A 17,158-nucleotide genomic window follows, 5' to 3' on the forward strand; every position below is an offset into this window, starting at 1 on the left:
TTTCTGGACTCTGCCCCTCCTCCTGGTGCATTTACTAACTGCTCACCTAGTGAAGCTGTTGTTTCACCTCCTACTTGTAGTGTGACTTAGCTGCTCTTCTCTTTCCTGTCTGGCTAAGTTGATAGAGTTGCAGGTGATTTGCAGCCAAGACCCCCTGTTATTTATTGCATGCTTGACCTACAGATCTGGGCCCCTTTATTTACTCCACTTGTCTTTAATGACTCCCTTATCCACAGGCCCTGCCGCCTGGTGCACTTCAACCTTTACCAAAGAGGCCAGCACTTGAAAAAAACAATGGTGCCACCACAGTCTTTAACCCAAGCGTTTTCCACTACCAACAGGCTCTAGCCAACATGCAGTTGCAACAGCCTACATTCATCCCTACAGGTAAGTGTCTCCTTGCTTTCCCATCATCATGGTTGTTTATTTTATGACCTTGGTGTTCAGCTAATGAGCAGTTTTGTAAGAGTCTTTAGCAAAAGAATATTGGTGTGTAGTTTCATGTTAAAAATGGATGAAAAATTAACATCTGTTGTTTGACTTTTTTCCCTTCACCTACTACAATGTAGAGCTTTTCACATGTAAAGATCCTTCTTAGCCCTTTTTGTGTGGTTTGGGGTTTTTTTTAAGCAGTCAAACTAAGAAAAATGTCTGCATGTTTCTTGAATTCATACTTTCTGTTTTTCCTCCTTATGGTTCAACTGGTTAATCCCAAATTAATTCTTTGACTCTTGTGTAGTGCTCTTTTGGACTCATGTTAAAATGTCTATAGACGTCTATGGCAGCTCTTTTGAGGCTGTAGGCACCTCCCTGAGCTTGTATCTCACTGACCTACATATTGCAGCAGCTGTGATGTTTATAGAGGGAATGGTTAGTCTTTAGTAAATACAAATTATATAATCCTCTTTAAAGGCATATATTTCCCTCTTCCTTGTCTTTTGACCAGTACAATACCCTAAGCTTTTTAAAAGCAATTTAACTCCCAGCTTTTATTGTACCTTTAAGGTCTCAGAGTTAAATTGAAAGATGCAGTTCAGTAATTCTTATAGAACTGGAAATATTAATATGGCAGATGTGACTGTCTTCTGACTGGCCAATTAACTGCAGCCAAATGGAAAACAAAACCTGCTTGGAGTGGAAAGTATTATAAGTGGCTGAATTAGGAATATTCCAGATAGCTCATATTTTAGTATCATTATTATCATTCAGAGTATTATAGGAAAATTAATGCCCTGTGTTTTTAATGTTTAATGCTGTATTTACTTGTCAGATAATACTTTAAAAAATACACAGAGTGTTTCTCTGGGCTGACCCCTGGAGGTGAACACACAGTAGACTTGCACCTTGGCACTGTTGTTCTTTGGAGTCAGGGGAAAAGCTTTAGAGACAATCTGGTCCTGAGAGCAAAGTGGAGTGTAGGTCCAGGGGGCAGGGACCTAAACCCTGTCCTTGTGTGGCCTTTCTGTTATGAGAGCCCTTGGAAACACTCAGAACTCAGCAGCTACCAAGATGTTTTTCCAGGGAAGCAGAATCTCATGCAGAGATGGAGTAGTAGCCTTTTACCTTGTGCTCTGCAAAACCTTGGAAAGGCTGGGCTGAGCTGACCTTCCCACAGCTCTGGAAGGTGCCAAGTGAAATACTTCTTCAGGAAAAATGGACACCTTGGGGAATGCCAAGTCCCCAGCTGGCTACACACTGCTCCTCCTCAAGGTCACAGTTGCCAAAGTTGACATAAGGACAGGCATTTCTCATGGAGCACCATAGATCAGCTGTGCCCAGCCCTCGCTGCGCTGGTACCGGGCTCACGGCAATGAAATTACACACAGGGCTGATCCATAACAGGGCTGCTTACTGGCACCTGCTCTGTCTGAAGACATTAATGCTGGGCAGAGCAGCAAATTTCCAGTCAGAGGACAGGTCTGTGATGAATTTATGTTACACATCAGGCTCCAGCTCTGGGCTCAGCCTTGGCAGTGCTCAGGAAGGCAAAGCAGAGAGATGGCATGTCGCAGCTCTCGCTGTGGGGAGGGAAGGGAGCTGTTGCTTTTCTTAGTATCTCCTGTTCAGTTGTTGAGAGATCAGCATCATGGGTTGCCATGGCAGGGGGGAGTCGGGCTGTCTCTTGAAAATGGCATCACCACTGCAATTTTTTCGAGTCCAGAAAAATAAATGCCTCTTTCAGCTTAAACTAGAGACTTTGAATCACGGTCCCTGGTCGCGGGAGTAAATTGCTTTTGGAAAGTCAATTTTAACATGAGTGTGACATTCTTCTAAGGGCAATTTGTTTTCTGTTGACACGATCAGAAAGAAATCAGCATACCCAATACCCAAAAAATCCCAAACAACCCTGATTTCTGGGATCAATCATATCATTTAATACCAAGGTGGGAGGAGTTTTTTCTCCACTATCCAAGAATTAAAGAATTAATTTGGTTTGCTATGATCTCTTTAAACTGAGTTTAAACTATTGATGTACCAATATGCAGAATCTGGTTGCATGTGCTTAAATACTGAATGCTGCAAAGAAAATACCTGCTTTTTAGTTAAAGTGATATCTAACACTGAAGCTTCACTAATGAAATATCCCTTTTGTTCATCTTTCCACGCTTCAATGCATGGTGTGCAGGGTCAGTTCTGTGCATGACACCCACTGCAAGCGTTGGTAGGTTTTTCTACACAAACTTCTCAACTTTTCCTAATCTGAAAGAGACTGCAAGTTAGTATGCATCAGTGAGAACCTGGGTGGCTGAGTGGTGTGACTGTCTATCTGCTGTCTTCTTTGAGGCTTAAATGGTTGTATCCCTTTTAATTTCTGTGCAGTGTTTCATGTGACTTACAATAAGAGAATCCAAGGTGATGTGTTCCCACCCCTATTTAGTTCTGCTTTAAAGACAAGAATCTGTCACTTAAATGTCTTTACAACCCATTTAAGTCATCTGACACAAGGAAATAGAAGTGGGAGGATCCTGTTGGCTTATTTTTGTTTTATTTTGTATCAAGCAACAGGCGGACTTAAGTTTGGATTTTTAGTTGTCCTTCTGAGGATATTTTAGGAGACTGGTTTAACAAGGTGCTCAGGAGGAGCACATCTGGGGTCAACCCCTCTGCCAGAGCAGGGTGCTGCTTGTAAAGCAAGAGAAGCAGGGTTTGGACCGTGGACTGGCTGGAGAGTCATCTCTGTAGAACAGTGTTAGGTGTGCAGATACAGGAGATCATAGGGAGGTACCACTGCAAGTGCACGTGGGATAAAGGGAGGCAGTGAGTATGTGCTCATTAGTGCTGCAGGGATCCACTCTGTTCAGGCTCAGCATCTGGGTCTTGATGAAACCTCTGCAGGCCTTTGAGGACCTTCTCCTCTTGTCTACAGCTGCTGGGCACAGCAGGGCAGGTGAAAGCTGAGCTTTCATCCTCTAGCCAAGGTTATGCAAGACTACCAGCATCCAGGTGTGTGCCTGCTTTAGCCAGAGGGAGAGAGGCAGGAGCCCTGGGGGGATGCAAAGCTTTCCAAGAGCAGGCCTGGAAGCTCTGGCATGAATGGCTTAAACACTCTGCTCTTGAACCTGCCTATCCCTGTAGTACAGGGAGGACACATTGCTTGCATGACAGGGAGCTGAGTCCCTCAAATGCACCTCTGCCTGTAGGAAACCCCAACCCACACGTTCCAACATCTCGTGGCCGGAGTGTTCCCAGCCACAGGCACACGCTCCTTCCCTGCTGGGGCTGGCCGTGGTTGCTGGGGTGGAGGGGAAGGCAAGTCTGCTTCCCCACCGCATGTTTGTGGGGATGGCTGGGCCTTCCAGGGGGCTCCTCGACCCCACAAGTCCCCCTTGGGTTTGGGGGATGCCCGTGTGTGCACCAGAGCATCCCTTCCAGCACTGTGCTCTGCGGGACGTGCAGCTTCAGGAGGCTGCCAAGCTCCCTGCTGCCGTGTTGTCCTTTCGGATGCTCTTCCTGCAAATTGTAGCTGTTCAGATGCATTTGTGTATTTTTCCCCTCTCTGTCCCTTCCCCTCTCCATCCCCCCACCCTGCAAGAGGGGAGTTTTGCCAAATCCTATAGAATTAGGGTGGAAAGGGAGCATGCTGAATTTGTACAGAGAGCTCAGTCTGCCAGCCGCTCGTTTGCCGTGCCTCCAGCTCTGTCCCGTGCCAAAACATTGTCCCTGCTAGAGAGAGGCGAGAAAACCTGGTGGAAGGGCTGCGGCAGCCGCTGCAAAGTGCATCATGTACCTCTGGTTGCTGGCGGGGACGGGGTGGGGAGGGAAGGGGACAAGCTTTCCCAGGCGGGCGGGAGGGTGCGCTTGCCAAAATGTCCCCACCCAAAGGAACGTGCACTGGCTGTGTCTAACTCCCCACGGGTGCGAGCTGACGTGGGCTTTTGCTAGCACACCCATCCTCTCCCCCCTTTGGAAATTTGGCCCTCGGAGTCTAATACATCATTGTTCTGCTTATAAATGTACTAAGTGTTGAGAATGTTTTGGTTTTTTCCTTAATTATAATTGTAATTGGCTTTTCCCCTTCTCTCTTGTTTATTTTTTTTCCCAACGCTGTCTTGCTTTGCACTGTGATTGCATGCTGCGCCCCGATGTGTCCTTCATGACGATGTCACATGGCTTGTTGCTGTGATTCCTGCCACGCCCCCAAATCCACCACATATTGCCATGGTTACATAAAACCAACCAAACAAACAAAATATATATACGCTCCACCCTCCTGTATGTCGCTTCCATGGTTCCCTTCCGAAAGTGCCCATGATGCACGGTGCTACGCCCACCACTGTGTCTGCAGCAACAACTCCTGCCACCAGCGTCCCCTTCGCTGCAACAGCTACCGCCAATCAGGTTTGGCCCTTTCAATGGCTTTCTTTCACGTGTTCAGATCTTGAGGACCGGGCGAGGGCTGGTCCCACAGATGCAGCGTGTGCGTGTGTGCGAGCGTGAGGCCGGGGATGGAGAGGGGCCGCTCCTGCCTGCCCGGCCGGAGCGTAGGGATGGGCGATTGGCAGGGCCGCAGGCTCTCCTCCAAAACCACACCTTCCCCGGCTCCTCAAAAACAACGGGCGGTGAATCTGCCGAGCGTAGAGTCACGCAACCCCTGCAGCGCTTCTGCTTTCAGTCTCAAGCAGAAATACCACCCTGAGCATCCTTCCCTATGGTATTTTGGCTTGTTCTCTCTGGACTGGAAAGTGGAAGTGGAAATATAAAGTGGCTTCCCCCCACCACCACAAAATTGGGCTCTGAAAACTACCAAAAAATCCCCAAACAACCAAAAAGCAAAAATCGGTGGTGAGACTGTGAAGTGTACAGTTTTTTTTATGCCAATAGCATGTCACCCATCCCTACAGAGAGGACTCTGGATGTGCAGTACGTGCCATTGTAGCACTGCCATAAGTGTACAGGATTCCATGCATGTGTGCCAAGCCATAATTCTCTCCAGAACTTTCCTCTGAAGATACTGAGTGTGATGGCTGCTTCTGCACCAGTCCTGAACTGTATATGCACAACCTGTCCTAGTGATGCGTCCTGATAATTTGGTGTGACACAACTTCTCCCGGTTAGACCAGAGACATTTCAAACACTTTTCAAAAAATATTTCCCCCAGGACTAATTTTAGCGTTTTTATTTGTCATGCTCTCAGGTTTAGAGCTATTGCAAAGGAATGAGGGTGTCAGTTTGCTCTGTAGGAGGCTGTTATCCATGCTGAATACCAGTAATATCTCTGGGGGCATCCTCTAGGCTTTTGCTGGTGTGAGGTCATGAGGATTTCAGTAGGAATTTTGCCTGCATAAGTCCTAGGCAGTGTTTTACTGCTTGCAATAGGAATTGCCAGTCTTTTTCTGTGCTTTGTTGTTATTTTCAGGTAGAGCAGGTCTTACTCAGACTTGTATTGGTCATGAGAGGAAAGCAGAAATTGCTGTGCAGCGTTGCTCTGTGGCTGTGTGAGTCCTGTTTGAGCCAGATAGTTTCAGGGCATTTCTGTTTTACTTGTAGTCTATGGAGTCAAAATCCCAGTACAATCACCAGCTACTCCACAAGGCATCAGTAGTGGTGCAGCTACATTGTATTTAATGTGTAGCAAAATAAAGGCTTGGGAGTGGATCCTGTTTTATAAGACACTGATGTACATATTAATCTGATGCTGAAGACAGAATGAACAGCCTGATCTCAAGGCAATGTTTTAATGTGTTGTGTTCTTTGTTTTTTTTGCTGTAGATATCCCAGTTATCAGTAGATGAACTGAGTAGCAGCATGTTTGTTTCACAGATGTAGAAGTTCCCGATAGAACAGTAAGTTCCTTTTTGGTATTTCTCTTTATGGTGAATTGATTTGTACATGGGCACTGCATCCCTAAACACAGGGCTGGCTCAGGCAGAGGGACTGAGCCCATGGGACCCCATTGGCTTCATGCTCTGCTGACTCAATAGGAATTCAGCAGCTGCAGCACAGACACAGACCAGCCCTGTGGTTTATAACGAGTTTCCTGTGTCTCAGGTACCTGTGTTGTGGTGGTCACAGCCTCCCTGTGCATCCCCCAGTCCCATGGCTCTGTTTACAGGCTGCTCTTGCTCTGCACAGCTCCCAGCTGCCTGCAGATGCGTCAGGGATTTGCAGTGTTGATGGCAGAGACTGCTCTGGTAATGAGTCCGCTGAAAAGGTGTAACTTCTCTTTTGCTGTTAGTGACATATTTTCTTTCCTGGGGTAAGCAGGATTGGGTCAGCAGCAGCTGCTGTGCATCTGCAAGGCTGGCTCAGTCTGGGCAGAACTCTCTGCTGGTCAGCTGCAGAGAGGGCCTTGGCTCATGGTGGGTTGGAGACCAGAATGAATGTCATAAGCAACATAGTCTTCACCCCACCTGCAGATCCTGGGCTTCCCTGAGATGATAGTTTTCTCTGAGGGGAATGATGGAGGAATTTGTCCTTGGAGTTACAGAGTACTATTTCACGGCCATAGCAGCAGTGTCATTTTTCCATTGCTTTTCTTTGTGAATTTCAGCTGATGTTCATGAGCTAAAATCTCTGGGTAGTTTCAGTTCTTGACTGTGTTTTTTTTTACCTCAAGAAAGTTCAGCCAATTCAACAAGAGGTCTTTCTCAAAGCAGCCATTTAGTATATGCAGATATGCAAACCCATTTCTTCCTTAGGTCACATATTACAGGCAAGTCCTTAAATACTGGAAATTAATTTGGCAAGCAATTCAGTAATGATATCTATTAGCAATCAACAGAAACTACTTTCTCAGTGGTGGCCCTTATCTCTGCTGAACTTAATTAAATACCATATGTATACATGACCTGCTAACTGTGGCTGTGGACCCTGTTCATGAGGGGTGACACCAAGCTTATCCACATTAGTGAAAATGTTCAGTTTAGACTGTACTGCTGTTCCAAATGGCAGACAGACATGACATGTTAAGCCATTTCCATAACATGTGTAAACGAGCCTCTTGTACCTAATAAGGAGATCATTTGATTGGAAGAGCTTCATCTTGAATGTTTTCAGCATTTTTTCAGGAGACTTTCCCTCAGTGGGACTTTGGTAACTGAAACCCTCACTGCTCTGACAGATGTTTTTCTTTTCCTCCATGGTTGAAGTAGTCCTGGTAGCCAGGCTGATTGGTCTAGCTCTGCAGGAAATAAGTTGTTGGGTCCTTCAGTGGAGGTTTTTCATGAGTACATCACAAAGAGGCAATTTGCTCCCAGAAGAGGGTCCCCTGAGCACAGGGTTTCTGTATCAGTGTTTTATCTCTGGGCTCAGTAGCCTAAATCCTTAGGATCAGATTTAACGTGACTGTCTAAAGGAAACAAGAGCTAACACAGATCAGAGATTCCTTTGGCCCTCTCCTTAGCCACCCTCTACTTGGCATCCCATCCAAAAATCAAGACTATTATTTGTTCACCTCCCTCTTTCACTATTTGCCCTGTCATTGTGTGAAAGAGGGAGTCAAAAGTGCAGATTTAAGAGGATGCCAAGTGTGTTATTGGCAATTTCTCCCTACATCAGAAAATTAATGGAATAAAATGTCTGTCTGCAACACACTAATGACAACTTCTTGGGCAACACATTGAGGATGTAAATGTATTAGAATGACTTCTAAAATATAGATGTATTAACTTCTCACTATTTCTTTGTTGTTTTTTTCTTTCCCCTGCAGCAGACCATGTTGAAATTCTGAACAGTGAAATTATGGAGCACCAGGACTTCTTGGTGGGAAGCTGCGCATGGCCTTTCTGTATATATTCCCCTCTTCTATCATTCTCTACCACCTCTACAGTAAGCCTGTTGCAGCCTACATGTTAACCAAAAACTGATCAATGGGAATGTCAAAAAAAAAAAAGAAAAAAAAAGCACTATAGAAACAATTAACAAACAGCGCTCTGTTATATGAGATATACAAGTAGGAAATTATAATAGACTTTTATAACACATTACTTTAACACACTTAATCATTTTATGACTACCATCATGATAAGTGCATCTGCACAGCGGACTGTTGGTTTACTGTATACTATCGATGGATAAATGTTTGTCTTGTTTTTAAAGTGTTATCTTACTGTTTTGTTTACATCATAGTCTATTGATTTGTTTTAAAGTGTACATCATTATCAAGTATACTCAATACCATTTTTTCATTATTGTTATGTCTTAAGTTTTCATATACTGTAGGTTTTATGGGGTTTTGTTTGTTTTTTACTAAAAATGTTATTGTGGGAAACAGGAATTATGTGCTTGAAAAACACGACACAGAATGTTCTGCCCTTTGCTGGATTTTGCTGTTAATGTCAGCTAAAGTTGCTTATGTTAAATGCTCCTTTTATCATTTAAAACTTGCCTTCAGATAGTCTCCAAATTTTTAGTACAAGTGATGTGAAAAGACAGCTATCATTTTAGTCCAGTTCAGGGTTCTTCTTTCAATACAATGAGCTGATTCTGGAAACTTTTGGGGGAAAAAAACAAACACAAAAGCCCAGGCTCAGTAAGGGGACAGGAACAATTTGCTCAGACAGGGGTAAGCATCAAGGGATTTCTGCAGCTCTGTTGTCCATTGAAGTGCATTCTCAGCTGCAAACGGCGCACAATCTCTCTCGCTGTTCTCGTGGTGCAGTCAAAACAAACAACAAAAAAATGGTGGTGGAGTGAGACAGCTTCAGTTGGGCAAAAGCTCATTGCATTGGAGAGGAGCAGGTGCCAGCCGTGGCTGGGGAGGGCCCGGGGCCGTGGCTCAGCCCAGGCTGGGCAGCACCGAGCCCTGGGACTTGTCTCCACCAAGCATGCTGAAACATTTTGGCCTGAAATCTTATATGTGTCTCTTGTTGAAATTTTGTCAGCATGCCCCATTTATTTAATCACCATTTTCCATAAGTGGGTGATTATTTCCCCCATCCCTGTGATCTCTGGCCCTTTAAAGCAAACACAGCAGTAACAAAGCAGCAAAAAGCTCAGCATAAGCTTTCTGCTGAAGATAAACATTTGTCTTAATGGAGTTCCTGTAGAAGGTGCCACTGACCAAGTGGATTTATTTTGGCACCTTCTACTTGATCAAGAGCAATGTTTGTTGCACAACAAGGGCTAGTTCTCAATACCTCCTTTTCATACGCACGAATAAAACCATTTCAGCCCGTGCACCCTGGACAGCCCCGCCTGTCGTTATGCTGCGTTGCTGAACAATCTGGCTGCAGAAATGCATTTTGGTTGAGGATACTGCCAAATTCATCCCTATTATAGCTCTACAGTATCATTGGCATTATGGAAGAGGTGGATTTGCTGCTGTAAATTCACAAACTCCATACAGGGAGAAAGAGAATCAAGCAAGAGGCCAGCTCACAGTGTCTGGAGGGGTGACCACCCCGAGCTCAGAGTGGTCCTGTAGAGTGCCAAATTCAGACACCAGATTTTCTTCTCTTTTCCCAGTTCCTTGGCCTTGGTTTGATATTCCATGTTCCCCCTCCTGCAGTATGAGCACAGACAGTTTGCTGGATGTGTATCTCCATGGGCCACGAGTGATGGTGGCACACCCAGGGCACAGCCTGTGAGCCCAGGGCAGGCTCTGACCATCTGCCCATGGAGACTCACTCATAGCACGAAAATTTGAGGAGCCCAGCTCAAGAAAGCTTTGAGGAATCTTTTTGTTCAATTCAGCAGACTTTGAACCAAACCCTGATAGAAAGGGGATAAAAACATACCCCCCAAACCTCCTTTATGGACCCTGAGTTTTGATAGTCGCTTGTGTCCGTGGATGTTCCCCAGCCATCTGTGCTCACAAGCAGAGGGGTGAAATCAGTGACTCTCATTTGTATTGGTGACCACATACCTGTTCTTTTCACCACTGTGTTTCTGTTTCCCGAAACCATAACATTGTTAGTGGAAAAAGTGGATTTGAGTACTTCCTGTTTGAAATTATTTGTGTATCAAAAATGGGTTTTGCACAACCTGTGCCAGTGCCTCAACAAAGAACAGAGCTGATCTTCTTAAGCCAGAAAGGATGCATTCAAGCTTGTATGGCTTTATGAGTTCAAGGAGGTTGAAATTTTTTCAGTGCTAAATGGATTTTTGTATATCTTGAAACTTTGATGTAACCTCCTATTTTATTTATCGACTTAAACATCTGGCATAGATGTGCATAGAATGTAAACCTAGAATACAGCTGTTTTCATGTCACATTTAAAGCACTGAAAAAAAAAGGCGTTTAAGGATTATTTTTTATTAAAGAGGTCCAATGAGGGATGTTCAGGGTAGTTATATTAGGTGCCACAACAGTTTTTATATTGCTGGCAAATTTAGAGTTAATTTGTAAATGAGTTTAAGGAAAGAAAAGCTTGAAGCACTAAACTTCACCAAATTCAAAACAATCTCGGCAAAAATGCCATTTTGAGGTAGCACTATTTAAACTAGTTGTGCAATGACTTGCTCTAATTTTCTTTGTTCAAGAAAGAAAAGAAAAAAAAACCAGTCGCCAGACTATAAATTTCCTAAATAGACTATTACAAAGTCACCGAGCTAGTTAGTGACTCTAAACAAATGTCATAAAAGCATGAATATCATCCTTTATTTGACAAGAGATGTATGTAAGTTTGTTTAAATCAATATAATTTTAGTGACATTTTTATAAGCTTCCCACTTTCCATGAACCTATATTTTTTATTTATCCAAAGTTATTTCTCTTTGTCCATTTCTCTCAGCCTTATGCAAACAATATGCAAGAAATGCTGAAACTTGGATAAAACGGGTCATGCAGAGGGAAAATGAAAGCTGAGATTGATCATTTTCACGAAAAAAGGTTGTTAGTAGTTTCAATAAAGAGTACTACTACTAAACTGTAACATAAGCAGACAATAAAAGAGGGATTTAAAATAAAATGGATTCATAAAACTATTAAGATTATTTTTGTTAAATACAGTGTTTTTAGTAATTTGGAACATGATTTCACAATCAGCCGTGTTTTTTAGTTGGAAATTTTTAGCTGATGATTTTTGACTGTGTATTTTTGCATCGCAACGTTCTAGAAGCCGTTACCTCCCCGGGCAGCCCGCGCCGGTTCCCGACGCGCTTCTCCCGCGGCGGCCGCGGCGCTGGGGCTGGGCTGGGGTCCTGCTGCTCCTCCCGCTGCTCCTCCCGCTGTCCCCTGCAGCGGGGACCCTGCGGGGCTGGCACCACAGCCGGGGGCACCTCGGTGGCACAGGTGGCCGGAGCAGGACACGGTGACGTCCCCTGGCCCGGCTGGGGCTGGCACTGGCGCGGTAGGAGTAGCTCTAGGACACGCCGGGTACACAAGGATTGAGAAACTGGAGTCCTCGTTTTGTTTATCCCTTGTACATTTCACAGACATGAAAATTGAAAAAGGTGAAATTTATGAGGAAAATCTAATTTCCCATTCCTGTTGAATGGATTTAGTTTGATATTGACCTGATTTTACCATGTGCCTGTTGAAGGCCTTAGAGTATATACTGTATGTTAAAGACTGTAATAACTTTAAAAAAAAATAGTTGATAGCCTAATCCAAATGTAAATAGAGCTACAACTCATTGTTACTAGGCTACAACGCATTAATTCATGTCATATATTTTCATTTCTCTACCATTAGTTTTTAAGGTTTTCATTATTGCTTTTTTTGATATCTTTAGTAACTAATGAATTTAATTTTGAAGGAGAGTTAGAGAAAGTTTAAAATTTTTAATACATGTATTCAGCCCATTTAGTTATATTCTAAACCAACACTGAAGCATGGTAAGGTATAGAATACAGTCCATAACTAGTTTGTATAGTTTACAGTTTAAGAACAAAATTAACTTTGTATGTAACTCCTACAATGATAGATTCATTGTTAACTAATTATATTAAGTTGTTGTTGCTATGGCAACAAAACTACAACATGGCTACCTTTGTATACATTATTTGTGAAATTTTCACATGTAAATTAAAAGTGATGTGTAACAGTATGAGCTTGTTAAAGGTACAGTTCGATACTGTCAGATAAAGATATGATTGAATATTTTTAAAATCCCAAAGTCCCATGTGAACGCTGAATTTGTGTCTTTAAGGTCACTTTTTCAGTCAAGAAGTTTACAACACATGGATTTAGAGTCAGGTTTTATAGCTTGTAGAAATTGTTGTGTGGCAAGGGTTATTCCACAGTATTTTCACTTGGGAAACACAGCAGCCTGTATTTACAGCGTAGTGACCGGTCTTGCTTTCATTTCACATCCATTCACACGGTGGCAATTCAGAATTAATCAGTTTCAGTACTGTAGCTTTGCCTGCAATTTTCTTTTCTCCAGGAATTGAACACTCACACGATTACGTTACGATCAGGGCTAAATAATTAAGCATATAACTATTTTAATACTAATTTATATTAGCAAAAACTGTACATAAGAAAAAAAATATTGTGGAATGACCCCGTAACAGTGTTGAAGATACAAATATGCTGCAGTTAAACTGATTCAGTTAGTGTACGAATGTGTGAGACACACCTTTTTTGCACTTATGTACATAGTCCACGAAAGAAATCCTTGGAACTTATTTTGAATATAAAAAGTCTGTAATAATACAGGAAAAGTTTGTAAAAGAGATAGGTATTACTAAGGCTTTGAAAAGGAGGAGTTTTTTGCTATAAAACTTATCTGAAAGCATGATGTTGCTTTGCTGTTGTAAAAGCTTTGTAGTTTGCCATAGCTTATTATACAGCAGACTGATAACAGGTCAGCTCCAACCTGCAGCACAGAGAATGGGAAACGGTGTGGAATTAATTAGTAAGGTCACTAGCAAAGATTCAAATTACTTTTTTTAATCAGCCTACATTTTCAAACACACCCTAGGTCATGTTTCTGATAGGTTGTATTCTCGGTGAATCCTATTAGGACTGGTAGGTCCGTGGCAGCACACACACATTTTTCCTAGCACCTAATCCTATTTCTGTCTTGAAGTGTTTATCTGTGGGAGGTGACTGTCATTGTGGTGAGTGTTTTAAATCTCAGAGTGAATTTGAAATGTCACAACTTCTTGATTTTTATTTTTTTTTAACCTTTTGGGGCAAGGTAACAAAACGGAAGGAGCTGGTGAACCATAGATGGGCAGGGATGGGTTGGGATTGTCTGGGACCAGTTCTTTCTGCTGTGTGACAGCCATGGTGTGATTTGAAAGGCACAAGGTAGTGCTGCTGGGACAAGGAGGTGGAGGCTGGTGGCAGTGTGGCCAGTTGGGTGCTCCAGGCTGGGACTAACAAGCCCCTTTGAGTTGCCACCAAAGGAGAGCAAAGCTGTGGGTCCTCAGTGAGCAGCCTCTTGCTCCTCTTTGTGTTGGTACTGCTGGGACTCTGCAGTGCTGGGGGATTTTGGAGCAGCTGAAGTGCCTGTGTTGACCCATTTATTTTTGATTGGAACAAGTTTTGGTTTTTGTTGGATTTTTTTTACGTTCTTTTTTTTTTTTCTGCAAAACCCAAGCCCCAGTTTTGCTTCAGAAAAGTAACTGGTTTTGCCATGAGCCTGGTCCTGACTCGAGCAGTGAGGGGCAAGTCCCCCAGAGCAGAACTGGTGGGAAGTGGCATCCGATGTGACTGTCAGCCTTTGCTGGATGCCCCAGGGCTGGGGGCTGAGCTGCTGCTGCCAAGCACAAGAGCTGTTCCTTGGCCAGCATTCCCAACCCCTGGCAATGCCAGTTGTGCCCAGCCTGCCCACTCTGCACCACAGTGCTGTGCAAGTGGTGGTTTGCTGAATTGGAACAGCCCCAGGGTCTTTAAAATGAGGAAAAATCAGATGTTGCTTCTCTCCATGGTGTTATGTAATAACCTAGATTTTAATACAAAATAATCAGCTAGTTCAAGCCACCACACGATAATGGCTTCCCTTTGCCATCATCAGTTTCTATAATCAAGTTCTTTCTCATTTCTAGGATTATGAGAGAAAAAATATTTTGCACTATGTGAAATGAATCATAGCTGGTCAAACTTTGTCGGGGTATGAGCATGATCATGACAACACTGCTAAAATCTTTGCTAGTGATCTTTACTGACATCCTCTATCATCAAAAATAACTCTATATGCCTCTCAAAGGAGATATTTAAACATGCAAAATAACACAACTGTTAAATAAAATGAAGTTATTTTTCCAAACACACAACAGAGAGAATTACCTGACACCGAATTACAAGGTTCCAGTTCTTTATTACTGTACACAGATGCTATTTGATAGTGGTGGAAGCCAAATGATTTTGTTGCCATGGCTTTTGTATCCTAGCAGATGAGGGGATGATAAGACCATTCTTAGATTGGATTATGGGATTTTTTTTTTCTTTCCAATTAGCTTTGTTTTAATTTTTTTTTTTTAGATCATGAAAATGAACCGACTCCTCACCCTTTATTACATCACCTGACAAAAGATCACTATTTTTTTTTATAAATAGAGAATTGTATTTTAGGCAATCACTAAAATCAAAGAGAGAATGTTCTCCTAAATTGTCAATTTTTAATTTAAATATATAAAAACATTTATACTGTACTGTGTAAAGTAGATCTTTGAAGCACATTCTTCTTTTCATAGGCATTTCTGGTAAAACAATGTAAGGGAAACATTAGATATCAATTTAATGGAATAGTTTAGAAAATATATACAAATGATTACACTTAGCCCTGTGGAATTGTAAGAAATTAAAATATCATTGGATCCAGACAGGCGTAGGTTAATGCAGTATTTCAGTTCCATAACAGGATAGTTCATTCCCTCAACTGCTACCAACAGGGTGTACGCTTTGAATTTATGTTTCTTTTTGCCACATTATATTGCTGTAGTGCTTGTACGTGCTTTAGAAATGTGCATAATGCTACTCATTTTAGTATGTTACTTCTATATTGTTATTGTTTATTTTTTGATCTTTTAATAAAGTGTATAAAATTCTTGGTTATGTTTTTTATGGATCCATATCTACACATTAATAGGAGTTTACTTTAAAAACTTTTCAAGTTCCAGTTTATTAGTCCCAAACTTCAAAGATTCTGATGTAAAAATAATAACTAATGAATTTGAATCAATGTTATATCTGAAGTGTAGATCAACAGAATAAATTTCTTTCCAGAAAATACCTTCAGTATTTTGAATTCTGTAGCCAGTGCCTCCTTTTTACTGGATGCATTCGGCCTATCATATTAAAGTTACTAACACAAGACAGACATTTGTATTTTAGAAAAATAAAAAGTAAAACTTTCCAGATGCTGCCTTTTGGTTTCTCTCGTGCCTTAGACCTTTGGAGACACATGTGATGTGGTCTGCTTGGCTTGTGTTTTTCCATGCTTCCTTTCTGACCCTGTCTGTGATGCGATTAGAGAGGAGATCAGAGCTGTGCATTTGAAGATAACCATGAAGAATGAATCAACTCCCATTCAAAGGCCTGCAGCTTTTGTAGAACAGTGGTTTGTGTATTAATTTTTCTCTTTCAGCATTCGTGCCATTTTGAATGTCCCAGTGCAATAATACAGCAGTGAGCTCCCCTTTGGCAGCAGCCTGGATTCCCCAGCTCTCTTCCAAGTGCCCAGCTCATCCCGGGCTGCCTGGCCAGCACAAACTGGGGCTGCCTCTCACCATGGTCTGGAGCCACCCTGGCCGATCTGGGTCTGGGCTGCTGCAAGAGAAAATTGCTTCTTGATGAGCTTGTTTGTGCTTTCTGTAACATTATGTAGATTTAGATGTAAGAAAAACTGCTCAACAGTGAGGCCACCCTGGTCACCATCCTGTTACCAATAGTGCTGCGTCAGAGGGGCTTTCACCCCTCAACTGCCTCACCGTCACCACGTGCTCCACCAAGGCTTAAAGCTGGAGGCACCGGGCCAGGACACGTGGCTGTGCCAGGCCACAGTGTCACCCAGGCCAGGACACATGGCTGTGCCAGGCCACAGTGTCACCTGGCTCACGGGAGGCAGAGGACAGCGTCGGAGCCCCGAGGATGTGAGTAACTTCCCCAATGTGAGTAACTGCCCCAAGGACGTAACTGCCCTTGTGATGTAACTGCCCCAAGGACGTAACTGCCCCGAGGGTGTGAGTAACTGCCCCTGTGATGGGCGAGTGTCAGTGGCGGTGCAGCCTCAGCACCCGGGCGGCCGTGACGGGACATGGGACACGGGACACGGCTGTGACGGGTGAGCCTGGATGGTGCAGCCTGGTGCCAGCATGAGGGAGTCCCCTCTCAGCAGGGGAGGGATCCTTGGCTGTTTTCCCGAAGGAGTTTAAGAATTTGACTCCTGGCACTTGGGAGAGGGATTAGGATTGGGAGTTTGAGGATGTGTTTCAGGGGATGTGGGTGCAGTAGAGCTGCTCGGGGCAGGAGTGGTGGCCAGGGGAGGCTGGGCAGACACTGCTCAGTAGGACAAGCTGCTGACTTTGAGAACAGACAGACTGAGCCCAGGACAAATTATGTAACTGCTGCTTTTTCATCAGCCTGTTCCCCTGACTTATCTTTGCAGGTTAATTGACTCTATTTGTGTGTCAAGGCCACTTAGAGCTTTCTTCTATAAATGACTCCTGCCTCATCTGATGGCACAGTTAAATGTCTGAATTGTTTCTAAGATGAAAAAAAAGTGGAACTGAAACTTTTCTAGGCAGTTGTTGTGGAAGCATGGGATCTTTCCTGAATGGTTACTCATAATTTCTATTGCTAGCTTTGGTCTGACCTTCTTTC

General features: G+C 43.3%; 1 protein-coding gene across 6 annotated transcripts in view; it reads left to right on the forward strand.

The window, feature by feature from the left end:
• Positions 1-15,692, forward strand: part of MBNL3 (muscleblind like splicing regulator 3) — a 91,869-nt gene extending 76,177 nt beyond the window's left edge. The window contains exons 6-10 of one of the 6 annotated variants that reach the window (XM_030967982.1): positions 237-387; positions 2,627-2,662; positions 4,745-4,839; positions 6,211-6,284; positions 8,150-15,692. In XM_030967982.1, coding sequence (XP_030823842.1) covers positions 237-387; positions 2,627-2,662; positions 4,745-4,839; positions 6,211-6,267 — 339 coding nt within the window. In that variant the 3' untranslated portion in view covers positions 6,268-6,284; positions 8,150-15,692. The remainder of the gene's footprint in view (positions 1-236; positions 388-2,626; positions 2,663-4,744; positions 4,840-6,210; positions 6,285-8,149) is intronic. The other 5 variants (XM_030967984.1, XM_030967985.1, XM_030967983.1 and 2 more) reach the window with 5 other exon arrangements.
• Positions 15,693-17,158: the final 1,466 nt, after the last annotated feature.

The sequence above is a fragment of the Camarhynchus parvulus genome, chromosome 4A, assembly GCF_901933205.1.
Source record: "Camarhynchus parvulus chromosome 4A, STF_HiC, whole genome shotgun sequence".
NCBI lineage: Eukaryota > Metazoa > Chordata > Aves > Passeriformes > Thraupidae > Camarhynchus > Camarhynchus parvulus.